The sequence below is a fragment of the Saccopteryx bilineata genome, chromosome 1 (assembly GCF_036850765.1).
Source record: "Saccopteryx bilineata isolate mSacBil1 chromosome 1, mSacBil1_pri_phased_curated, whole genome shotgun sequence".
Lineage (NCBI taxonomy): Eukaryota > Metazoa > Chordata > Mammalia > Chiroptera > Emballonuridae > Saccopteryx > Saccopteryx bilineata.
In genome coordinates, this window is record NC_089490.1 from 60,997,778 (window position 1) to 61,024,322 (window position 26,545).

Below are 26,545 nucleotides of genomic sequence, written 5' to 3' on the forward strand. Positions count from 1 at the left end.
TGAAGTGTCATTCTACAGTTTTATTTACACAACCAGTGAAGGGCATGTTCTTAGAATACCAGCTTTAATCCTCTTCAAACATATTAATAAGAAGACAAATTGTAATGATACAGCAAATGAGGCCACTGGTATTAATACAGGTAGCAAAGGTCCACATCCAGGTGATGCTAACATCAGAGAAATTTCCAAAACCAGTTGCTGCCTAAGAGTGGTTGCCACTGACGAAGCTTGAAATAACCTGTAGCCACAGGGGGGTATTGGCATTGCAGCATGTCATAATTGGGACCTCTTGCAACAATTCAAGGAACAAGGCAGCTCACAAATGCAGAAAATGACTCATGAAACATCTAAAGGGGGAGAAAAGGAAAATTAGTGCCAAGTCCAATTCAAAATTCAAACACATACCAGATCTTTATCTCCAGTATTACCCTAAAGTCATTGATTTTTAACCTTTTTCATCTCGTGGCACATGTAAACTAATTAGTAAAATTCTGCAGCACATTGAAACAGTTTTTTGGCCATCTGACTAAAAATAAAAAAAAGTATAATTTTGATTCATTCCCACTGGACAGCTATTGTGCTGGCTGTTGTCAACTTTTAATTTGACAATCTAAGAAAAGAGGTCAGTGCTGCTTACTAAATAGGTATTACATGTTTTAAAATTCTTGCAGCACACCAGTTGAAAATCACTGCCCTGGGTATTTAAATAACCAAAATAAGCCCTAGTAAAATTTGCTGCCTGTTTACTCCAGGTTTTCTCCATGATTTTCTGTCTAAATTCTATTCTTGGGTATAATGATAATTATAATAAATGTTTTCTCCTTAAAAAATTGTCTTGTTATGTATGCGATACTTACAACTAGCAGGCTGTTCTCCATATCGTCGCATTATTTGATCATGCGTAAACTTCACAAATGCATCATATTGTTCTATAAATAAAAGCACATGAATCACAACTTACAAGATGCTCTCTAATAAATTAGAGCTAGATTAACTCTAAATAATCCAACATGTATATAATGAAACAACTAAGTTGGCAACTTAATCAGACATAACCTCAGTAATAATGATAGTATATCATACCAAAACTTATATTTAGTCCAAATCACACGACTGCATGTATAGTCTGTTAAGGACACTCTTAACCTATTAAAAATAAAGGCTTAAAATAAAAAGGATGCCTTTCTACTATGGAAGTGTATTATAATGGGCCTATAAATGGCAAATTTACTGCAATAAGAGGAAATAAGACAACAAAAGTTTTAAAAAAAAATGAGATGTCCAAAACCATTCACCAGTAACCTAATCAGATGTCACATAAAAAGGTTTTACATAACTAAGCAAATTCTCTTGCCTAAATAAGTACTCCTTCCAGTAAAATCTGTGGCATAAAAATTGAGGTGGGGGAATTCTGATTAAGTTACCACATATAAAAATTTTGTTTACTGCACTTACATTATCAAATGTTAATAAGTTTCTTTTATTTTTTGGAAATTAAGATTGCAGTAGTTTGATACTCTAAAATGATGTACACACTACCACTTAAATTATTTCAAGTTTCTGGACAATGATGACGGCAAAGTTATCATGAAAGACAAAGAAGTCCAAAAATCCAATCACATTTACATCAAAAGAAAAATCTAGTTACCTAATACTGCTTGCTGTTGATCTACATGGGTAAAAATACTATTTCTTGAGGTCACTAAGGAGGGCCATGAGGTACAGAAAGATTCATTTCCTTTCGTGCACTGAAATTCTCTGGTTCTTAGAAAACGTACTAGTGTATATAGAAAGGGTAATTTAACTGACAAAGAGTATATATGGGAAATAATGCATTTCTGGGAGACTAAAGACTTCATACCTGCAAGTTTTGTGTTCAGTATTTCTTCATACTCTTCTCGAACTTTCTCTTCACGTTCTTTCAACAAACGTTCACAGATCATCCCAACCTGCCGTAGAGTGAATAAGGGCTGTTCTTTTTTTAATGGTGAGGATGTTGCAGATGAAGTCCCTATGTATATAACATGAACAACAATAAAAAAAAACCACAGCTGAATTAGAGCCATCATAGCATCTTCTGGCCCTGGCTAGTTGGCTCAAGGGAGAGAGCTTCGGCCTCGTGTATGGATGTCTTGGGTTTGATTCCAGGTCAGGGCACATAAAAGAAGTGACCAAGTGCTTCTTTCCCCCTCCCTTTTCCCCCTCTTCTCCCACAGCCAATGGCTTAGTTGGTTAGAGCATGTCAGCCTCAGGCACTGGGGATAGCTAGGTTGATTCAGGCATCAGCCCAAGATGGGGGTTGCCAGGTGGATCCAGGCCAGGGCTCATGCGGGAGTCTCTCACTATCAACCCTCATCTACTTAAATATCTTATTAGAAAGCATCTTCTAACCAAAGAGGTCTCATTTGAATCTTGCAGTGACTGGGAAAACAAGATTCATGCAATCAAATACCAGAGGAAAAGTCTGAAGACTGGAGAAAAATACAAACAAAACTTAGAAGTTAGAAGTTTTTGTTTTTAAATTAGTGATATTAGATAGAAAATCACTTTTGAAAAATATATTCCTATTTAATATCAAATTTGATGGTTCAAAGTCCTTAAATATTATTAACCTAAAAGCCATTTGGCATAATCAGATAACGATACTTGATATAAAAGATTTCTTCAGAATGCATTCCTTTTAAAGTACTACTTAAGGCAATTTGATTTTCCAAAGACATCACTTCTCATTTCTTGAAAAGAACATCTGAAATTAATCTTTTTCTGAGAACTCAGGATAGCCATCCATTATTTAACAGTGCTGCAAGTATTTTATGCACATATAAAGACGTGGATTTGCTATCAATAGTTTGTCCTAGTGTAGCCCCAATTCTTTTCTCTTGTTCCTTATAACCTGCCTGGTTAGGACAAGTTAACTATGCTTCTTGGAGCTGTGTCCATCACAAGAATCAAGTATCCCAGAACTTTATTTATACCACCTAAAGTAGTCTGTAACTAGACTAAAGCTCTCTTTATTTACTTTCAAATCTCCAGCTTTGTTAGCTGAACCTGCCAGTTAATTGATCTACAAAATGAACTAATGAATGATGATGACAACGTTTCCTGCTGAGATAGTCCCTTCCCCTTACCCTATTTCACCCACTTAATACCTGGCCTCCCAAACTGCCAGGAGCATGTCAGAATTTAGTTTTTTGTTTTGTTTTGTTTTGTTTTTCATTTTTCTGAAGCTGGAAACAGGGAGAGACAGTCAGACAGACTCCCGCATGCGCCTGACCGGGATCCACCCGGCACGCCCACCAGGGGCGAAGCTCTGCCCACCAGGGGGCGATGCTCTGCCCTTCCTGGGCGTCGCCATATTGCGACCAGAGCTACTCTAGCGCCTGAGGCAGAGGCCACAGAGCCATCCCCAGCGCCCGGGGCCATCTTTGCTCCAGTGGAGCCTTGGCTGCAGGAGGGGAAGAGAGAGACAGAGAGGAAAGCGCAGCGGAGGGGTGGAGAAGCAAATGGGCGCTTCTCCTATGTGCCCTGGCCGGAAATCGAACCCGGGTCCTCCGCACGCTAGGCCGACGCTCTACCGCTGAGCCAACCAGCCAGGGCCAGAATTTAGTTTTGAACAAGTTCATATAATCTAATTTTTTTCACTGTTTTATAGCCTCTGCATATTTTTTTTAAATAATACCAGGTTTTCCTATCCCTGCTGAGAGGAAAGCAAAAGAAGGCAGGCAACTACTGTCACGAGAAAAACTACTTTGCTAAGAACTTTACTCAAGTTAACTTTTGATGGCTCTTTTTCAGTAAGAAGCTTTAGTTCCCCTTCACTTCTAATAGCCCTCATTTTTTCTGCCCTTTTATTAAAAGTTATTTTCAAATTACTCCCTCTGAATGGCAGGGAAAAACAACACTAGATCAAAATAATCCATTTTTAGGAATCTATGCTACCAGAACAAGTACATGATGGTATTTGTACAGACATTTTTGTAAATACTGTAATAGCAGAAATTTTGTGTAATTCATTAATTGTTTAATATGGGAAATCCATAAAACGGCATAGTATTCAGCCATATAGCAAGGTATGTGTATACCTAACAGAGAAGCACATGATCTAGACCAGGGGTCTCAAACTCGAGGCCCGCCGAACAATTTTGTGCGGCCCGCAGACTAATCCACGAAGTTGAAAATATTTTGGATAAAATTAAGTAAGCCTAGTAGGGGCCTACTTGTACTTTTCATTTCTCTAGCATCCTAGCTAGATATTAGCTTAGTTAACAGCAGTTGTGATGCGAACTACAGTTTCTGGTCGTTTTGTGACACTGAGTAAACTGCATGTACGATTGTGCTTGTTGTACTGATTTTTTTTTGTTTTCAACTGCAGTGAGAAAAGTGTTGCGTAACAGTTGCCTTTTGTAGACCTAGTGCGGCCCGCCGAACGGCTGTGATCTTGCTCTGTGGCCCACATGCTGAGTTGAGTTTGAGACCCCTGATCTAGACAGATAGATAGAGATAAATAGATATTTTTTTAAATGGCTGCAAGTAATAGCACTTCTGAGGAAGTTCACTTGAGGTGGTGGTTGTCTTTGGGTAATGGGAATCAAGGTAGCGATTACGTACTCATTTTATACCACATTTTTAAGAGCTCATGCATTACTTGTATAAAAATCAAAGGAAAAAAATAGGAGCTTAAAAGTTACTAGAGGATTACTTTTTCCCATACGAAATAACATTTTCTTTCACTTGGTTCATTATTACCTGGTGAAGCTGGTCCACTGAGGAGAAACGCATGTGGCTGTGCATCAGAAGTACAACATGGATCTGTCTGTTGGAAACTAGTTTCTAAATGTCTTCTCTTTTGCATGCGTTTATATTCTTGTTTTATGTTGTACAAAATTTGTTCTAAAAGAAAAAGTTAAAATTTGGCAAGATAAAAACTTTCAAGTTTTAAAATTGTTTATATCAATTAACCTATGGTAAAAAACCGGTTTTGTTATGTTATTTCACTTAATGCCACAGAACCTGTCAATAATGTGAAGTGAGGTTTACTGTACATCTCAATAAATTAGTAATTTCAATCCAAATTAAAATTAAACAAAAATTGAAAGTGAAGTGACAGTAGATCAGCAAAATACCACAATACATGTAAATTAAAATATTATTATACATCAAATGGTTATAGCCAACAATATTAAATTCAACAGAACCTATGACTATTAGAGCATTAATAGCAAGTTTTGTTCTCAATCTTGGGGGTTAAAAACCCATGTAAAGTGCTTGGTACATTACAGGTACAACATGGACCACTATACAGTGCCAGTATCTTCAACCACAACCATGGAAACTGGTAAAATTACATCAAGCATATCCTTTAGGCCAGTATGATTCATTTTAGAATGATTTCTAATTCAAAACAGGTACCATTTAGCCTCTCCAGAAAATACCTGCCTGAGGTTTCTATGTCCTTCCAACAGACTTTTCTCATACCACCACAGCCACCTAAGTTAACAGGCTACCCATTTAAAACTACAACAGGTCCTCAAATGATATAATTTCATTCAATGTCAGGTTTTCCTGTTTTTAAGTAACTTTGATGAGATGCCATGGGAACAATTTAATTCCGGTTTAAATCAATTAGCCTATGGTAAAACAGGTTTCGTTATACATCAATGACCAGGTAAGAACTTACTGTACATTCCAAGAAGTTAAGGCCCTGGCCAGTTGGCTCAGTGGTAGAACGTTGGCCTGGCGTGCAGGAGTCCTGGGTTCGATTCCTGGCCAGAGCACACAGGAGAGGCGCCCATCTGCTTCTCCACCCTTCCCCCTCTCCTTCCTCTCTGTCTCTCCCCCTCTCGCAGCCAAGGCTCCACTGGAGCAAAGTTGGCCCAGGCGCTGAGGATGGCTCTATGGCCTCTGCCTCAGGAGCTAGAATGGCTCTGGTTTCAGCAGAGCATCACCCCCTGGTGGGCATGCCGGGTGGATCCCGTTCGGGCGCATGCAGGAGTCTGACTGCCTCCCCGTTTCCAACTTCAGGAAAAATACAAAAAAATAATAATAATAATGCCGATGTGAAGCAAAATTAAGTTCTGGTGATTCATAAATATAATGGAGTGAATCTAACGGAGTGTATCTACAATGATACATTATTTTAACATGAACTTAAAAAACTCAACTGAAGGCTAAAAATTTTTGTAAGATGAGGACAATCCTTTTTAAAAATACTTCATACTACAGACACTTCTCCCAGGAAGAAATACAAATGGCCAACAGATATATGAAAAGATGCTCATCTTCTTTAGTTATTAGAGACATGCAAATCAAAACTGCAATGAGATACCACCTCACACCTGTTAGATTAGCTATTATTAACAAGACAGGTAATAACAAATGCTGGAGAGGCTGTGGAGAAAAAGAAACCCTCATTCACTGTTGGTAGGAATGTAAAGTAGTACAACCATTATGGAAGAAAGTATGGTGGTTCCTCAAAAAACTGAAAATAGAACTACCTTATGACCCAGCAATCCCTCTACTGGGTATATACCCCAAAAACTCAGAAACATTGATACGTAAAGACACATGCAGCCCCATGTTCATTGCAGCATTGTTCACAGTGGCCAGGACATGGAAACAACCAAAAAGCCTGTCAATAGATGACTGGATAAAGAAGATGTGGCACTTATACACTATGGAATACTACTCAGCCATAAGAAATGATGACATTGGATCATTTACAGCAAAATGGTGGGATCTTGATAACATTATACGAAGTGAAGTAAGTAAATCAGAAAAAAACAGGAACTGCATTATTCCATACGTAGGTAGGACATAAAAGTGAGACTAAGAGACATTGATAAGAGTGTGGTGGTTACGGGGGGAGGGGGGAGAGGGGAGAGGGAAAGGGGGAGGAGGAGGGGCACAAAGAAAACTAGATAGAAGGTGACAGAGGACAATCTGACTTTGGGTGATGGGTATGCAACATAATTGGACAAGATAACCTGGACATGTTATCTTTGAATATATGTATTCTGATTTATTGATGTCACCCCATTAAAAAAATAAAATTATTTAAAAAAAATATTTCATACTGCCTGACCTATGGTGGTGGCACAGTGGGATAAAGCGTCGACCTGGAACACTGAGGTCACTGGTTCAAAACCCTGGGCTTGCCTGGTCAAGGCACATATGGGAATTGATGCTTCCTGCTCCTCCCCCTTTTTTCTCTCTCTCTCCCCTCTGAAAATTGAATAGTCTTTTAAAAAAAAAGTCATACTGCTGGTTTTCTTAGTATATAATTCTCTTCAAATATTGTTCTCTTAGTAAGAACTTTGAGGGCTTTTGAGAGACTGAGGGGACATCAATCAGTCCCTTGAACATTTTAGATTATGCCATTTCATTATTTTAAAAAGGGGAAGAAAACAAATTGCAAAAGATATATTCAGTGAAAATTCCATATATGTAAATTGTGTGTAAGTAAGCAACCCTGTTTCCATATCATAAATGTGTGCTGTAGGTACAAAATCACACTTTGGAATAATGAACTTTTAGGGTGCTTGTGTGAGAGATGCTTTAGCTATATTTAACATTTTTCAGAATATTGATGTTTGTATCAGGTTTTTTTTAAGTCTTTTTCTATTTATTTGAAATAGTTTGTAATTTATAAACAAAGTTACGAGTGTGAAATAAAACAACTATTTTAACAGCTAAGCCCCTTGATAGAAATGGGATTCAGAGGTGTCCAATAAAACTAGTGCAACATCCTATACCAATCAGGACAAGCTCATGCATCCTTATTTTTTAATAAAAGAACTCTTTCAGTAGCAATATTCTAAAAGGTTTCAAAGTTATGGTTTGTTTTCATTCGTTTATCACTTTCTGCCAAAAGCTAGCTATCATCATCATCCTGTGATCAACAGTGCCACACAAAGCACCCTGAAGTATATTCACAATCAGAGATTTCAAATGTACTAGCAGAGAGAAACTTGACCTTTACATCTTTTTACCACACAACTGTCCTCAGAGTATTTTAGTCTTCCTTTTGTTTCACAAGATCAACCAAAGCACAACTAAAATGTGCCATAAGACTAATTGTAAGAATTTGTCTGATAGTCTCAAAAAAGATCTAGCCTAGGATTAAGATATAGTCAAACTTTTAAAAATCTAGCGTTATAGCCTACCCTGTGGTGGCACAGTGGATAAAGCATCAGCCTGGACTGCTGAGGTCACTGGTTCAAAACCCCTGCTTGCCTAGTCAAGACACATATGGGAGTTGATGCTTCCTGCTCCTCCCCCCTTTTCTCTTTCTCATCTCTCTCTCTCTCCCCCTCTCCTCACTAAGATTAAAATTTTAGCTTTCTACAAAAACAAGCTAAGAATTTTTAAAGTATAATTCACAAATTAATTCACCAACTTAAATGTATATTTGATGAATTCTGATGAGTGTATAGTCTTGGAACCACCACAATCATAATAAAGAACTTGATCACTCCAAAAGTTCCCTCATGCCCTTATTCACCACTGACTGCTATCATTACTCATATACTGTCACTATACAGGTTTCCCTTTTCTAAAATGTCACATAAATGGCATCATAAAGTATAAACTTTTGTGTCTGACTTTACTCAGCAAAATGCTTTTGAGATTCATACATGATACTGTATGAATCAATAATTCCTTCATTTTTATTAATGAGTAGTATTCCATTGTATATATCTATACCATAACTTATCCACTCTCCTTTTAATGAACATTAAGATTGTTTTGCAATTTGGGGTTATTATCAATAAAGCTATTATGAATATTTGGGTACAAGTCTATGAGTGGACCCATTTTCATTTCTCTCAGGCAAATAACCTAAGTGTAGGACTGGATGGCCTGATTATATGGCAAATGCATGGCTTTACTTTGTAAGAAACTGCCAAATCATTTCCCAGAGTACTTATACCAGTTTGCATTCTCACCAGCAATGAAAGTCCCAGCTGTTGCATATCTCTGCCAACATTTGATATGATATTGTCAGTTAAAGAGCTGAAGAATTCTGAATGTTATTGCCTGCACTGCTTTTTACATCTAATGGGATACAACTATGTCATCTAAGCCTCACCGTGGCCTCAAATGCTCTAATACTGGTAACGTGATTAACACTGTTACGCAGTGAGTGGTCCAATTTAACTTGACCAAGATCTCAGCAACACTAGCAAACAACTAAAGCACAAATCTCAAGCTCAATTTATCTCAGTTCAGAGCTGTAAGCAGTTTTGAAGCTGATAACTCAAGTAATTTCCCCAAGTTCAATTTAATACCACAACTCACTTTCTAAGGTCAACCTAGATAATTGCCTAACTTAACTTGCTTCTATATCAACAAAAGGCCTTCTGTACATCAGTAAAGTTACCTACACCCACTTAGTCATAAGCTACTTATTAGACTTAGCCATCTCTTAATAAAACTAGCAAGTGGCATAATATTCTAAGTGCATGTAATATCTGAAAATGTGTTGCCAACACAACTTGCTGTTTATTAAGGAAAAAGCCAAAGCTTCACCTACATGATTAGTTGCACATCTGAGTTTTAATCATGCAGCTTTCATACTTTACGAGGAAGCACAGACTGAATTGGCAGCAAATTAGGGCAAAAACTATGTCGTTTCCTTCATGACAATCTACTCAACAAATGTTTGTACATTCCTTTTCAAAATCCTAAAAACTACACCACTCTTTTACAATAGAATACTGCCAAGATTTCCTTCCACTATACTAGATTAAGTGAAAATTAGTAATAGCAAATTCTATGACTAATAGTATTTTTATTTCCAAGTCTAGTAAATGCCATTGAGACTGCAAATAAAATTCTCCTTTAACAAGGAGATTTCCAGTGAGCCAGCACTTACTCCTTTGGAATATCTAAAACAACAAAGAAAAAACCAAAACCTAGGTATATACCTAGGTATATGGGGGGGGGGGGGAGCTGAAGGAATATAACCTACTTCCAAAATGTTTTACTATTTTTAGTTGCCACTGATTGTTTAAGAAAGCCTGGAAACAATGAATAAGGCCAATAATATAAACAGGAGAAAGCAGATGAGAGGATAAAGAAAATGAGTTGATGAGGCTAAGAGAAACAACACTAAAATGAGACTGAGAGCAAAAGGAGAAATACGGAATTAAAAGCAACTAAAAATGTGTTTAAAGAACTACAAAATTGGGTGAGGGGAGGAATTATCTATTTTTCTAGAGTAGAATCCATAAAAGTCTAAAAATTTGTGACATTAAACTTTTGGTCGAGACTTGTATAGACTTACAGTTTTCCTACTGACATCATTAAATGATCAAACATTAAGTTTCATTAATAATTTTAAGTATAAGTGTAGTATAAAACCCTCTTATTTCACCTTAATGCCAATTTTCCTATGCCATGTCTTCAAAAAAAAGTGAAAGTTAATTGAGACAGTTAAACAGTGATTAAAATAAATCTTGAAAGTCTGTCAGCTCTAGGCAGGAACACAAATGTAATGGGAAAAACTGTACACAATTAAGAAAACTTGAAGTAGCCATTAAGACCTAAAACTAAGAAAGCTTTCCTAATCAAGAAACAGACCAAATCTAAAGCTATGAACTATATACCAGACATTGTTATACCTACTTTATAAATTAAAACAATGAAGAGTTGCAATGGAGACCAATCTTTGTAAATCAACTATTTTTCCATGATCAACTGTTCTTTTGTTCTCCTTGACAGAACATTAAGGACAATGTTCTTAACCAGACAACAGTGAAGTAAAAAGAACGTGCTAGCCTGACCAGGTGGTGGTGCAGTGGATAGAGCGTCAGACTGGGATGCAGAGGACCCAGGTTCGAGATCCCGAGGTTGCCAGTTTGAGTGCGGGCTCATCTGGCTTGAGCAAAAAGCTCGCCAGCTTGGACCCAAAGTCACTGGCTCGAGCAAGGGGTTACTCAGTCTGCTGAAGGCCCGTGGTCAAGGCACATATGAGAAAGCAGTCAATGAACAACTAAGATGTCGCAATGAAAAACAAATGATTGATGCTTCTCATCTCTCTCCGTTCCTGTCTGTCTCCCTATCTATCTCTCTCTCTCTGACTCTCTCTCTCTGTCCCTGTAAAAAAAAAAAAAAAAAAAAAAAAGAATGTGCTAATGCCATTTTTAACTTTAAAATTACTGCTATGTCAAAGGGACCTGGAACCAAATTATAACACAAAATTGTTACGTTTTACCTACAGTTTTAACTTCTATTTGGACTAGCATGAATACTAACAAGGAATATAGTTGCACACAATTATATAACATTAGGGTATAAACATTAAGGTATTATCTACAGCAATGTTTTCCAACTGCCAGCCTGTGGACCAATCTGCCAGAAATTTCGTGTGGGTCTGTGAAAGAGTTAACCATCCTGATGTTGTATGAAGATAACAGACCCAGTGATCTTAGTCAAATTCACTTATGCTCAGGGTGATTTCTGCCTCAGTGGTACCCAAAAGGATTCTATTTTTACTAGTCCCCAAGTATAAAAAGGTTGAAAACCACTGACTTATAGCACTTTAAAAATTACGTTATATACTATCTTACTGTGTAAGAAGTATTCATTGAGCTCCTACTAGAAGAAAAACTATAATCCCCACAGGTCAGATTCTATTATTTCACCGGTACTATAACCACCAATGATTATTTGAAATGACTCAATCTGTTAAAATCCTGCAGGCCTAAGTATAAATTTTACAAATTAACTGCACAATGAGTGTCACTAATGCAAGGAGCCCACCAATGCTCAATTAGATGTCTCCTCCCTGATATCCAAGAAGTTTCATACCTCTTTTATATTATACTAGATTCTAAAGGGATTAATTAATTAATTTTACTGTTACTTTTGCTGTTTAGCTCTTTACTATCAGCAAGTATCTCTTCAAAGAGTTTATAAGCTAGGAAAATACAGAGTAATAAGAAACAAAAAAGCAATAAACAGAGAAGAGAAAGGGGACACTGAACCATCCAAATGCAAACCCCCAAAGCATTCATGTTACATAACACATTTAATACTGAGGCAAAAAGTCCTGCTTTGATTCCAATTAACCATGGTCATGAAGATAAGGTAAGGCTTGGAAGAACAGACACACACATTATTGAGCTATATAGCATATCTGGAAACCAGGTTGCAAACTGATGACTCACAGACTAAAGAAAAACATGTCTGGCTTAACACTTAACAAGTGTGAATTTGTGGCCAACATTTAAAAATTGGGTATTTTACATTAAAAGGCAGGTTTTGGGCTTCTCTTGGAGTAGGCTAAGAATTGGACATGTGGTTCAGCTGAACTACCTTTTGGGCATAAGTTCTCAAGTGCTTTTAAACTTAGATGCACACAGAAACCACCTGGGGATTTTTTTTTTTTTTTTTTTTTTTTTTTTAATGAAGTCTGAGGAATGGAGTCCTAGACTGTATTTTTAATGAGTTTTCAGGTGATGCTGCTGGTTAGCAGCAAGGTTGGAATGCACAGGTTTACTACTTTACTTCACTCATTTATATTACTCTGGGCATTTAAATTTCTATCCACTGCTTAAAATAACAACTCGCCTACTGTGGCAATTAAAAAGAAAAGTGGTTGGTTTACTTATTATCGGTCATACAAGGAAATGGAGGGGAGAAGAAAAGCAGTAACAGCAGAAATTATTAAGTAGAAATATATTTAAGATGTACTAAATTCACTGCCACCTTCACTTGTATGGCTGGCTATTCTACAATAGTTATATGAAGACATATCCCTCCCTAAGAGGAAAATCTTCTATAAATCAATCTGAACCTGGTTGGCCCTACCTCAGGAGACTCATTACATGACATTAACATACACATCATGGATTCATTTTTCCTAACACACTGTTCTTAAAATCCATGTTTGTTATGTAATTGATAGTGAACAAATGCATTTGCTTTTATATTATGTCTGTCTAAAACAGCAGCAATTAGCCCCGGCTAGATAGATCGGTTGGTTACTGCATCACCCCAAAGTACACAGGCTGCTGGTTTGATCCCCGTCAGGGCACGTACAAGGACAGATCAATGTTCCTGACTCTTTCTCGCTTTAAAAAAAAGGGGGGGAGGACAACTAAGACTATTTCTAACACCAGAAGTCACTGATTGGAAGCCCACAGCCATATTTTGTTCATCCCATACATTTTATAAATGAATAAGAATATTTCAGTTAACAGACTTCACAAAAATTCTGACTTCTGGAAGGAGTCAAGGCTACTGGGAAGATCCAACAATAAAAGACCCAATTTTTCAATGGCCTGAGCTGAGAGGAATGGTCTGAACTAAAGACATAATTAGCCAGCCAACTGCGTAGGGAAACTGAAGTCAGAAGCATGAATGTCATTGCCTAGGGATTATTAAACTAGACAGAGTAGAAGTGGAACTGAACCTAGAACTAAGGAACTCCTAAGTTCATGGCAGAAAAAAAGCCAGAACATGAAGACAGAAAGCAGCCAGAGAAGAGGAGGAAAACAGTGGTGTAAAGAAGGGGAAAAGAAGTTTTTTCAAAAAGGGAGTGGGTCAGCAGTGTGCTGTAAGAAAGGTAAAACAAGAAGATTCACTGTGTGCCACTGAAGTCATTGGTGACAAGAGCTGTTTGAGGCACAAGTATATTTAGAGTGAGTTAACCCAAGAAATGGAAGCAAATGAACTATTTGAAAGCTCTTTCAATTAGATTTTGAAGTGGAGAAATCTTGATGACTGCTAGAGGAAATGAGGATGTTTTACTTATTTTATACTAAAAGGCTTGACAATATTTAAAAACCAAAGCATAGGTCTGGTTGGGAGAGAAAAATAGTTGAGGAAAACGTTCCCTTTGTTGAATGGGACCTTTTTTTCACTGTGGAAAGTGCTTTAATTATCTCATTTAATCTTCTTCAATGATACTATAAGGAAAACAAGGTGGGCACAAATGTTGGTAGTGCTGGTATGGGGAAAAACAAAGAAACTACCATATGATGGCTTCTGTTTCTTTTTGTGAAGTAGGAGGCTATGGTTATTCAATGAAATGGCAGGATTTGCTGAACAGTGTAAAAAGTCACATTTGAGGTTGCTCTATTGTGACTGTTTTCAGCACTCCAGAACAGGAAAGCTCAACCTTCATAACAACCACAGAAGGGAATACTATCACCATGTACTATAATTTTATATATGAGGAAAATGAAGCTTTGCTTCAATGTCAGCTGGATCATGGCAAAGAAAACCCTGAGCTCTGGGCATAAACTCTTAACATCCACTCCCCTCCCCAGTATTGTATTACTACACCTAGCCAGCATTTCACAATTACCTCAAGTTACAGTAATTTACAATAAGGAAAGCTAATTTTTACAAACAGGATGCCAGAGAAAAAGAATAAATGCAGAAGTAACTGGAGAGCCAGAGGAAACTTAGAATCAAAGTTGCAGGTCAAGACCTCCACCATGTCTTCCATCTGTTTCATTTGCCAGTGTGGCTACCAGCCCCTGAAGCTGACTCAGTCCATGGAGACCTTGGGCCTTAGTACTAACCAAGAACCTGCGGCTCAAGGGGAGCCAGGAGACTCTGGAGGAAGACTCTACATCCACAGTGCATGCAGATGTTGTAAAGCTCTAAGATAGTGACTACGCAGGACCCTCCCTGGCAATGGCAAAATGTCCAGCTACAGTTCCAACAAATTACCCAGTTTAAGAAGTTGGGCTCTGGGAGAACTATGATTAGCATCCAGAAGGCCATTACGGGCATTTTTGATATTCTTTCCAGTGAAGAAAATCTGGGCCAACTCCTATGTGAGGACTGTACTAACAATCTTCTGGAGCAGCTGGACATCCAACTCACTGTCTCAGAATCTGACTCAACTACAAATGCTGTTTGGAGATGAGGAAGAGAGTGAGAACAAGAGAGAAACACTGCAGGAGGAAATGAAGGACATGAAGCTAGAGGAGGTAGGTGGAGAGAACCAAGAAAGAACCACTGTGGCTCTGAAGGCAGCCCAGGCAGAGACTGGGACACTGGGCCAGCAGGAAAGGCAGTGCCATTGGAACTGCATGACAAAACTGAAGACCAAGAGGAACTGGCTATAGTATGTTCAGGCCAAGCCAGCCTTCAGGTCAACATGTGAGACCCATCATGATGGTCTCCCACAGATGATGGGCCTTCATCAATAAATAACTTCAGATTGGGCTGCCTCCCCACTGTCCCTGTATGCTCCTGGCCCTAACACAGTTAGAGTTTCAGAGCTATAGACTCATCCTCTGTGGAAACTACTTCTACATGAAGTCTTTAAAAGAGGACCCCACTAAGCTGCCCTGGTTCTATAACGGGGCAGAGTGCTTGGTACAGTAAGTTTGACCTGGCGATGATAGCTTTCCTGGACTGCATGCAGCAGTTCAAGGAAGAAGGTGAGAAAGACAAGCCATGCCTTGCATGCCCTACAGGATCCATGTGTAGAAAGGCCTGAGAGAACACCCTGGAACCTTCAGTGAATTTCTATTCCATCAGAACCCAGCTGAACACAGAGGAGCAATGGACAAAGGCCCTTAAGCTCATGCTTATAAATTTTAAACGAAGTCTTATCTGGGTACCCTAAGGCAGTGGTCCCCAACCATTTTTGGGCCACAGACCGGTTTAATGTCAGAAAATATTTTCACAGAGTGGCCTTTAGGGTGGAACGAATAAATGTATCATGTGACCAAGACAAGCGTCAAGAGTGAGTCTTAGACGGATGTAACAGAGGGAATCTGGTCATTTTTTAAAAATAAAACATCGTTCAGACTTAAATATAAATAAAACAGAAATAATGTAAGTTATTTATTCTTTCTCTGCGGACCACTACTGGTCCGCGGCCCGGGGTTGGGGACCACAGTCCTACAGCATTGTCAAAATTGTTTGTTTTTTTCTTGAGGAGAGGGTAATTTTTTTTTGCTTTATTTATGAAAATCTTATCAGATCAATTTTAAAATTGAAAACTATAACATGTTTATAATTTTAGTAATAAATGACCACACAGACATTAAGAGGAACAAAAGTACTGCCTAGAGCCAACTAAAGCCATTGCCATTTTCTCTAGGACCATGTTGTCCTCCCCTGTACCTTCCTCCCTACCTGGGCAAATTTAAAATGGCAGCAAAGATTAAATTGCAAGGATGAAATAAAAGATTGTAGAGGGAAAGAACTTAGGGTAGGAATGAGAGGAGAGTGGGTGGTAAAGAGAAAGGTGGAGGTCTTCAATTTATTTAATGAGAAAAAGTAATTGGGCCATTGGTGTAGTAGAAATTTGGGAGAAGGGATATTCAAAGATTTTTAAGTTTTTGCTGTGATGTATAGTTTCAACCCCTGCCCCTCCATCCCTGAGAAACTAAATTTCTACATATTCTTCAATAAAAAAAATAAAATACACGACTCTAGTTATTAATAGAAGGATTACTACCACATATTATTGGTATTTCATACCCTGAAACTTCAAACTGTGACTCTTAATGAAGGTAGAAACCAAAATGAAGAACATTTTTCATCTACCTAGAGCCCTGAAACTACAATCACTGGCTGTAACAGAGTAATTAAAAGAAATCTTCATGTTACATTCGGATATTTACAGGATGCTTGGCCTCCAAATTGCCTCCTCTCAGTATTGGCATCCATGTCTAACCAGAATGGTTTGCTGGTATGTATTTTTAAAATGAGGAAGTATTCTAAATTGGCAGATCCCTATTGCCTTGGAGTAATGACAACAATGCTTCACCTTGGGCCATGGGTGGGTTGTTACAATGAGCATTAGGTTCCCCGTTCTATCAAAGCAACCTAAAACCTCCTATACATTAAACCAATTATACACTTATAAAAGTTTGTGTTTCAGAGAACACTCCATTAGGAACAAGGCAATCCTCTTTAACAATTAAAAGGCAAACTTCAGGAACAGTAATGTTTTAAAAATTGGCTTTCTGCAATCCACTCTATATTCTGTTCTTCAATTGCTAGATCAGCACAATACAGAAAAGGAGGGAGGAAGGGAGGAAATCAACTCTCCCAGGCCCCTCCCTCCAACCTTTCCCTTTAGTTGGATTTTTGAAGGAGTTTTCTAAAAATTAACATTATTGTAAATGAATGCTAAACCAAAGTCAGACTACACATCATGAACAGATAATTTCAGAAAACAGCCAACAAACAAGGTTCAACATTCACCTAAAAACAACTTCTTCTTTAAAGTTTCAAAAGTAGTCAATATATATGATTTAATCCAGTAACCCAATTTCAATACTCAGGCTGCCAAAAGTGAAAATAATGCAAATGTAGATAAATGTTCACACAGAATTAAAATAGGTATATTGATAAAGCATAAAGGTCACAGTATTTCTTATTCAAGCTTAGCTAGCTAATAAAGTAGTAGCAGTGACAGCTCTATCAGTCCCTCTGGAGGCTCTCCTTTCTTTGCCTAAACAGCATAGTATCTATCTGAAACTCAAATGAGGTTCGTAAAAGTTAGAGCAAATGACTTACACAGTAAGTATTTAGATTTTCTAACAATGTTGAGAAAGTCCAGGTATTTACATAGACCTAAAAATGAAAAATTACAAAAGCCTAGAAATTACCATTTTAATGAATCAAAATGTTGTAAAGTACTAGTAGATGTCAGGATGATCAGGCCTATGACTACTGTGACAAAACCTTATGACATGATTTTTAAAGGGAGGAAAAAATTAAGTTATACTCTAAAACAAACTACAAGTATATTTATTATGAGCTGTTTTTCTAGTAGTACAATGTTAAATGAAAAGCCATTACCACCATCCCCAAAAAGTTTATTAGCCATAAGAAAGACTAAATAATCTGGCACACTTAAAAGACTGATCAAAAGAACCAAAACACACCCAACAACCTGACATACTCTAAAATTTTAATTTACCTTCAAGGATAATCTCCCTACTCAATATAGCTGCAACATCTTATCACATGAGAAATCTGCTATAAAACAACTCAATTATTTCAGAAATTAAAGATCAGATCTTCATAATATAAAACATTTTCTCCTAAAATTCACGTAACATCTTTAAAAATGTGTTTCTTTAAAGCAGCCAATCTCTGAAAATGATAGAATCTTTGTAAATGGTGCTATTTCAAATATTACAATGCACATAATCCATGTTTATTATCACTGTCCACAAAAACAACCGAACTAAGTTTACAAGTTAAGAAAAAGTATTGTTCAAAGTCTAAAACTATTTGCTGTATTTATTATCATACCCATTTTTTTGCATCACAATTTACAATATATACACAATCACATGTTCTAGTTATATGGTCTCAAAAGTCTTTAAAAAGAGGTACAGATGTGGGGTAGAAATGACAATAGATTTTTTTTTAAACTTCAGCATCTCTAAGAATCTTGGGAGAAATGCCAAGCTTTGATCAACTCACAAATACATATAAAGTCAATACTTTAAAACTTTGTGATAAGAAATTAATAGGGAAGGTATGGCAGAAAATAATAACTGGGGTATTTTCAAATTATACAAGACCCATATGACTCACCTCAAAATCCAAGAGGTATTCCTATTAACTTTTTTTTTTTTTTTAACTTTTCTTAAGTGAGAAGCAGAGAGGGAAATAGACTCCCCCATGAGCCCAGACTGGGATTCACCTGGTAATGCTCTGCCCACCTGGAGCAATTGAGCCTTTTTTTTTTTTTTTTTAAATGCCTGAGTCAAGGCCATGGGGCTATCCTCAGCGCCTGGGGCCAACTTGCTCCAACTGAGCCATGGCTTTGGGAGAAGAGAGATAGAGAGGGGGAGGGGTGGAGAAGCAGACGGTCACTTCTGTGTGCCCTGACTGGGAATCAAACCCAGGATATCCACACACAGGGCCGGCGCTCTACCACTGAACTAACCCTCCAGGGCCAACAAATCTTAACTATTACAAGACTGCAGCTGATGGATCCCATTTCTCAGGTGTTTAGAAGTTAAGAAATGTTAAGCTGAGTTCTAGAATTCCAACACTCAGCAACAAAATTAAAGATAAATCTTTTGATCTAAATTCATTTGTGAAAGCCTCTTTACCATGTGCAGATGCCAGATTGATTCATACTGGCTTGAACAAGTATTTCACCCATATTTTTTAGAACAAAGGCAAAATATTCACCGGGATTTCACATAATCATAGGGAACATTACTGTGAGTCAACAGTACTAGCATTTTAACACCAAGACTGCACGGACCACAAACTGCTGGTTAGTTCAGTTACAGGTACTTAGGTCTACCTAAACAGTTATGATAGACCTATCTGAACAATATACAGTATATTCTTTTTCCCATAAAGTCATTCAAAAACTGAAGAACTAAACTCCTTTACATTTCAGATTATATCCCTGTGGCAACCATGGTAGCTAGTAGCATCTATACCTGAAAGGCTAACTTCTCTTTGATCTAGCCACGTTTATCTAATGTGTTTCTGTGCTCAAGTTCGGCTTAATTTTTCTACTTTCAACACAAAACAGCTCAATAATGAATACACCTGCACTCTTATTAATGGTCATAACCTTACAGAATTCTTAAATGCATAATCCATAACAACTATGAAATAAATGAAGCTACATACAGTCCTAAATAAAGTATCAGGCTTAAAATCTCAAGTACAAAGACCATTAAAAATAGTTTATTTGCCAAATCCACCACCGAGAAATACAAGCAACTTAACAGCTGTCTAAATAACCACGAAATATTAAAAACACTTCTGGTTCAATATAAATGACATCTGAAGTGAAATGCTGCCTCCTCCAACAGAATCTCATTTGTTTGCCTAGAGCCATTTATACTTCATTTAAGCCAGCTGGTGTCTGTTTCCAGGCATGTATCAATGCAAACCCTTCCTCATTCACAAGCTGCAATTTCCATTTTTAATGGCAAGTTTCCAGCAAATACAATGAGTTCTTACAGTGGAATTTAACTCTTCATCCAGCTCAATTCCTAAGGCAGACTAGAGCAATGGTAACAAGACAATGTGTACAAAAAGTGCCTAGCACACTCACAAACAGGTTGACATTCACAGAAGGATCTCTTCACCAGACCATTCACTACACAATTATGAAAAAACAATGTGTTTGATTTGACTGACAGCCTCTTGCAACGCTGCATATTTTGGTTTTATTAAAATAATTTTGTTCTTGAAAATGTCATAACGATCCTTTGGCTAAATGTAATATTCTCAGATGTTACAAAAACAAAGTAAGAAGGACAGAAACCTTTGAATCTGTTTTCAGCTAATTTACCAGGATGAGTGCTGACAACTACTAGAGGCATTCATTTCCCCAATTACAGTCAATGCTCCCCCCACAACTCCACTCATTCGATTTTCCTTTTTTCACATCCATGGTATTATAAACCGCTGACACCCTAGACTAAGGATAGGTAAACTTTTTCTGTAAAGGATCAGACAGTAAATATTTGAAGTTTGGGGGGAAAACAGTCTCTGTCACAACTATTCAACTCTGCTGTGTTGCCTGCAATAAACAATACTTAAAAAGGGTGGATGGGGGGAATGCTGTCTCCCAATAAAATTTTGCCAGCTTTCTTTTTTCTTGGTTACAAGGTCGCAACTGTTTGAGAAATATTGATTTAAATAATAATTATCAAGTCAAACTTTGGAATCACCTTTCTGTAATGACTAAAATAAACTAGGTTTAAAACAGATGTCCACTTTCCTGCAACTATGGGTAAAGCTGCAACATGACTTCAGCTACACATCGTTAAGATACTACTTAAAAATCCAGAGAATAATGATTAATTATATGCTCTGAAAAAAAATTCACTTCAGTACTCTACCTCTAAATTGTTTAAATTATATTTGAACTCACAGAAATGAAAGAAAAACAAAGTTTCTGCAGTCTCATTATCTATTTGGTAAGTCACTTTCTATTTCCAATCCTAGCTACTTATTTCAGGATATATGGTATGTACTTACTTCTCTCTAAAGTTAAAGAATCATCTCCATTAAAATAGAAATCTAAAAATTAGGTGCTTGGAAAAGTTATTTCAAAGTCTGAAGACAAGAAAACTGGTAAACTCTTTGATACCTGCACAACATTGCAGCTCCCATTATGACATTATTACAAAAAACACATGACAGCATGCCCCAAACTGGCCAGGAAAACACAAAGCCAAACTACATGTAAGATATCATTCAAAATTAATTAGAAAAAGCAAATTTTAGCAATTCAAACGAGCAATTTTAGCTGCTTTTCTCAGGTCAACTTTTTATGTTAATATTCAAATTAGTTGTAATAGCTGTATAACTATTAGCAAACTCAGTAAAATTCAATTACGATGTGATTTTACACTTCAGAATATAATCAAACTTTAAGAGTAGATAACAAAACACCTTGAAGAACAGAAGACAATATTTTGAAAAACGTTAATCTGAATCAGTAGGGTAAAATTCCATTTCACTATACACTTAATGTGATAATGTGAAGCCAAATGTATTCGCTAATGCTACAAATATCAATGAAACAACCAATTTGCCAAGGATCACAATTCTTTCTGAAGTTCCTTTCAAAGTGAGGACAAATGTTTGTAACCCCCTGGTAGGTTTACTATATACATAATGTTCAAGACTATTTCAGCATTGATATATACTTTAACTCCCAAACTCAACATTGTATTAATTCACCCTGTGGACAGAAATTTATTGCTGGTTAACTAGAGCTATTTTTAAGTGGCCTAATTAGTTAAGTATGGATTCCATAGTATTTCAATTTTCAGTGATTTTACTAAAACGGCAAACACTAAAAACAATGTTCATCACTAGCTCACCCTTGTTTCTTTAATGTAAAGCCTTAACAATAAGTTAATAACATGCCTTTATATAGAAGACAGGTTAGGTAGGATTACTAAATACAAGTGAAAATTCCTCTGAAAATTCACTACAACTCTACAATAGTACGTACTTAAGCTAGATCAAATATTTAATAGGAAAAAAACACCAGGAAGCCCCCTTTTTTTATCTGGGGCAGGATATTTAAAAATTTGTCCTGAAAAAGACAAAACTAAGTGGATTGCAAATGGAAGTTATTAAACATAGGGTTTTTTTTTTAAAGCTAAAGATAATGAAACATTTAAATAAAGTGATTAAAAGGCTTTGTCTACAGATATCATTACCAAAGGTTCACACACAAAGGCAACATTTACACTACCAGTCCATAAAAGCCTATCCTAGGACTGTCCCAGGGGCACACGAGCAATCCCATAGTACACAAAATTGGCATATACATTCAGTACAAAAACGCCAAGAGGCATTTCCCAATTGTCACTTTCAGGAAATGTTTCAGGATGAAAAGCAAAAATAGTCTGAAGTCCCTTGGACTCTTGGGTTAATTTCTTTATTACTCTGAGGGCCTAGGCTTTCTCCCAACATACTTTGTTGGGCAGAAATAAATCAATTCCACCTAAAAGCTACTACTCACCACCAATTTTCGATACAATTTTCTTTTCGTTAAAAGTTTAAGAATTTTCAAGGTCTAGAGTGCAGTGTGATCATATTACAGGACTCGGGAAGAGCATTTTCTTTGTTGTTGACCCTGCTAGGAAAACAGGTCTTGACTCAGCCAAAGTGGCGTTCTTGTGGGTGATTAATGACAGGCCCAGATCTCGCCCCAATGACATCCATCCCCACCCCCCACCCCCTCTGCACTAAAATCAGCCATGTCTAAACTGGAGGAGGGGCTGCCGCTTCGCCTGAAACCACCCAGCCGCAGAGTTAATAGCTGCAACCAATCGGTGCGGGGGACAGACATCGAGATTCCTGTGAAATGTGACCCTTCTCTCGCCTAAATTTATGAATAATATTGTCCTCTCCCAACATTTGCGCTGGGACTCTCCAGACTACGGAAACACTCAATTCCAGTCAATCGGTCCAAAGAAAAGATCTTCCTCTTCCCCACAATACTCAGCAAGACACAGCCCCTGTCGTCCACCCCACTTCCCGCCCCCCACCCCCGTCCCCTTCACATCGGGCCATTTCTATTGTGTCTCCGAAGCTGGAAGAGTTCAAGAAATGCGGCTACCCGACTACCTGGCTAAGAGCTGGGGCCATTCCGCAGCCCGCGTCCCGGAAACCCACTCGCCCGCGCCCCGGGGCGGCCGCGGGGCCGAGTCCCACCTGTGGTGAGGCGGGACGAGACGTCGCCGAAGGGGGACGGCTCCATTCGGAGATACTTCTGCGGCGAGGCGGCGGCGGCCGAGAAGGCGGCGGCGGTGGCCGCGGCCGCAGACGACGGGGAGGCTGCGGCCGAGGTGGGCGCCGACAATGGCGCACATCGTCTCCGCTTTGGGGACGCCGGGCTCAGCAGCGGGTCGAAATCCAGAGTCCTTTTCAGAGTGGCTCCGCACGCCATGGCCAGAGCAGCCGGGCTGCCGGGCTCGGGTGGGGTTGAGAGGGGTGCGGGAGGGGAGGGGAAGGAAGGGGGAGGGGAGCGGGGACTCGAGGAGAGGCTAACCGACAAGCGTAAGAGCGGAAAGGAGGGTGGCGGCGCGCCGGCCAAGCGAGGCGAGACGCCGCTGCCTCCGCGGCAGGGGTAGTGGCCCGGCCGGCGCGGGCGAGGGCGAGAGCGGGAGCGGGAGGGGCGGTGTCGGCAGCTCGCGCCAGCAGCGTCAGGGGGCTCTTCCGCCTCCTCAGGCGCGGGTCCCCTGGGAGAGGCTCGGGGCGCCCCAGCCGTCCGTTCGAGCTTTGCGCCGCGCCGGAGGCGCTCCTGCGCTGAAACCGGCTGCCTTAGGTGGTCGATACCAGTCCCGTGAGATGTGAGGCTGGAACGCGGCTCCTAAAATGCCCGAGTAGGGTCAGAAGCTTGACAGCGGCGTTCGATGAGGAGAGATTGCAAAGCGTCGGCGGCGTCGGGAGCTCCAGCAAACACGTCCAGTCACTTCCCCCTCCACCGTCCAACTCTTCCACCCGCCGCCGGCCCCAATATGGCGTCAATAACAACGCCGCCGATTCAAATCCTGCGGCATCAGGGCGCGTGCGCACAAGGGTGGCCTCCCCTATGGTGCATTCTGGGAGTTGTAGGTTTCCACTGTGGGGAGGAATCTGCGTGAAAAGTGGTTAAGGAAAAGTCGCGGAAACTACGACGCCCGTCATTCAAGGCGCGTGATTCTGAGTTCCGGGTTGGAATTTAAATCCCCTACACAGCTTGAGTGTGAAAAGAACTGTGCAAAAGAGAAAAAAAGAAAGGGCTCTGAGAAACGGGGAGAGAGGAAAACTAACCAGTAGGAAAAACAAGTTTAAAAGACCTTTAAGTTTTAGGACATGGTTGTCTTGATATCGCTTCCACAGTGATTTAACAACAACCCAACGCAAATTAATTTTGGTAATAAGAGTACCAAAAACAACCTGTCACATCGAGGTGCTAGGAAATAAGATTATGTATGAAACCCATTTAGACCGCAAGAGAACAGTAATAGTATCAGATCACAGGATCCTTGATTAAACTCGATGCTCCGCCCTTCACAGGTAGCTGATTGCATCCTCTTGCTAATTCTGCTAACCCAGTTTTACCCTAAAAATGAATAGGATTTGAACAACCTACATTACCAAATCGTTTTTGCTTTGTATAAAAGGCGAATGATATCAGAAATTCTATTATCTCTGTTGAATACTGGTGTATACCTTTGTGAACTATAAAAAATAAAAGACAATGTCCAGGGAGATGTTGGACCTATTTCCTAAGCAGATAAAACATCCCTCCCTCAAAAGTTGTACTTTTAATTAGGTACTTAAAAGAATCAAATACAGAATAAAAAAGTGATTTATGTAAAAAAAAAATTGCCAACAGTCCTTTGCCTATGTAAACTATCATCAGTCCAATATAAAACTAGTTATCTATGTGAATGCCATATTATCAAATGGTCATTAAAGATATCAAATACTGGCTTCCAATGCTTATTTGATCCTTTATTTGGTAACTAAAAGATGTGGGGGGGTTTGTGTTTTTTTTTTTAATTTTTTAAAATTTACTCATTTTTAAAGAGGAGAGAGAGACAGAGAGGGAGAGAGAAGAGAGAGAGACAGAGAGAGAGAAGGGGGGAGGAGCTGGAAACATCAACTCCCATATGTGCCTTGACCAGGCAAGCCCAGGGTTTTGAACCGGCGACCTCAGCATTTCCAGGTTGACACTTTATCCACTGCGCCACTACAGGTCAGGCAAGATGTTTTACCACTTTGTTTATTATACTTTACACCATTTTTAAACAGTAAGTCAATATATTCTTATTTTATAGAATTGTTCAGCACCTCAAAGATCAGCAGTCCTTATTACAATGTTTGTGCCAACTAAGTTGTGTAAATGTTAAGATATTACACTGTTTGGAAAATACCTTTTGGGAAAAATCAGCATTTAATGAAACAGCAGCTTAACTAAGATTTAGCTAAGGTAAAGTTTTACTAAATTCTAAACACTCCATGAAATCTATGATAAGGTGAAATTAACAGAAGATATGTACTTTATGTAAATTTCTAGGAAGGATAGGTTAACCCATGGGAAACAAGTAACAAAACATTTATGTTCCTGGTAAATATTTTCTGAAATTAAGATTTGATCTTAAAGTATAGAACTTACATTAGAAAGGGGGTTTAATGGATTGTGTTGTCTCCGCAAAATTCACATCTTGAAGCCCGAATCCCAGGTATCTCAGAATGTGGTCATATTGGAAATAGGGTCCTTTCAGATGCAACTAGTTAAAATTACCTCATTTTAGAAATCCAATCCCTCATTACTGGAAATCCAATATAACCGTTATTTTTATTAAAAGGGGAAATTTGGACACAGGCAAAGCACCATGTGAATATGAAAGCAGACAGAAATCTTTGCGATATGTCCACAAGCCAAAGAAAGCCAAACACTGCCAGCAAACCACCAGAATTTAGGGAAGAGGCGTGAAACTGATTCTTCCTCACAGTCCACAGGTGGAATCAATCCTGCTGATACCTTGAATCAGAGTTCTAGTCTCCAGAACTGTCAGATGATCAACTCCTGTTGTTTAAGACATCTGGTTTATGGTACTTTGCTACAGCAGCCCTGGGAAACTAATGCAGGGAGTTGTGGTTATTTGAGCTACAGTACCTGGAAAATTAGAAAAGAATTGTATGTGAAGGTGGTAGGGGATATCTGGTAAAACTTGACATTTTAGTCATAACAGCACTGCACAGCATATCTGCATAAGGCTCTCTGTTATAATTAAACAGTGACAGGGGTGAGGCAGTGTCCCCTTTTACCAATGACTAAGAAACTAAGAGAAACAAGTGAGAAATTGTCTCTATTTACCTCTGTGTCTTTTTGCTCAGGCTTTCTGCTCCAACATTTTGCCTACTTAACCTTTAAGACTCAATCCAGGCTAACTCCTATAGGAAGCATACCCTCAACACTTAAGGATGAATTTGTTTTATAGATCCACAAAGAAAGAGACATTTATCTGCATATCTTCCTTCATCATTAACCTCACTACTTTGTAATATAATTCTCTGTTCATGAATCTGCCTCTCCCACTGCTGTATTTAATTC

General features: G+C 38.6%; 1 protein-coding gene and 1 pseudogene across 1 annotated transcript; one reads left to right on the plus strand and one right to left on the minus strand.

Moving 5' to 3' along the window:
- AKIRIN2 (akirin 2) lies at nt 1-24,307 on the minus strand. The gene is made up of 5 exons (XM_066254244.1): nt 23,152-24,307; nt 4,747-4,890; nt 1,862-2,011; nt 858-929; nt 1-347 (listed from the first exon to the last, which is right to left on the minus strand). The coding sequence occupies exons 1-5, from the start codon at nt 23,384-23,386 to the stop codon at nt 337-339; spliced, it is 612 nt and encodes a 203-aa protein (XP_066110341.1). The 5' UTR covers nt 23,387-24,307; the 3' UTR covers nt 1-336.
- LOC136321578 (beclin-2-like) lies at nt 13,304-15,208 on the plus strand (annotated as a pseudogene).
- Nucleotides 24,308-26,545: the final 2,238 nt, after the last annotated feature.

What these genes read in the sequence shown, in the direction of transcription:
- AKIRIN2 (XM_066254244.1), bottom strand. Translation starts at nt 23,386, where the DNA reads ATGGCGTGCGGAGCCACTCTGAAAAGGACTCTGGATTTCGACCCGCTG. An exon ending in CTCGTCCCGCCTCACCACAG is followed by an intron (nt 4,891 to 23,151) that starts GTGGGACTCGGC and finishes TTTTTCTTTTAG; the next exon opens with AACAAATTTTGTACAACATA. An exon ending in CAGTGGACCAGCTTCACCAG is followed by an intron (nt 2,012 to 4,746) that starts GTAATAATGAAC and finishes TTATATACATAG; the next exon opens with GGACTTCATCTGCAACATCC.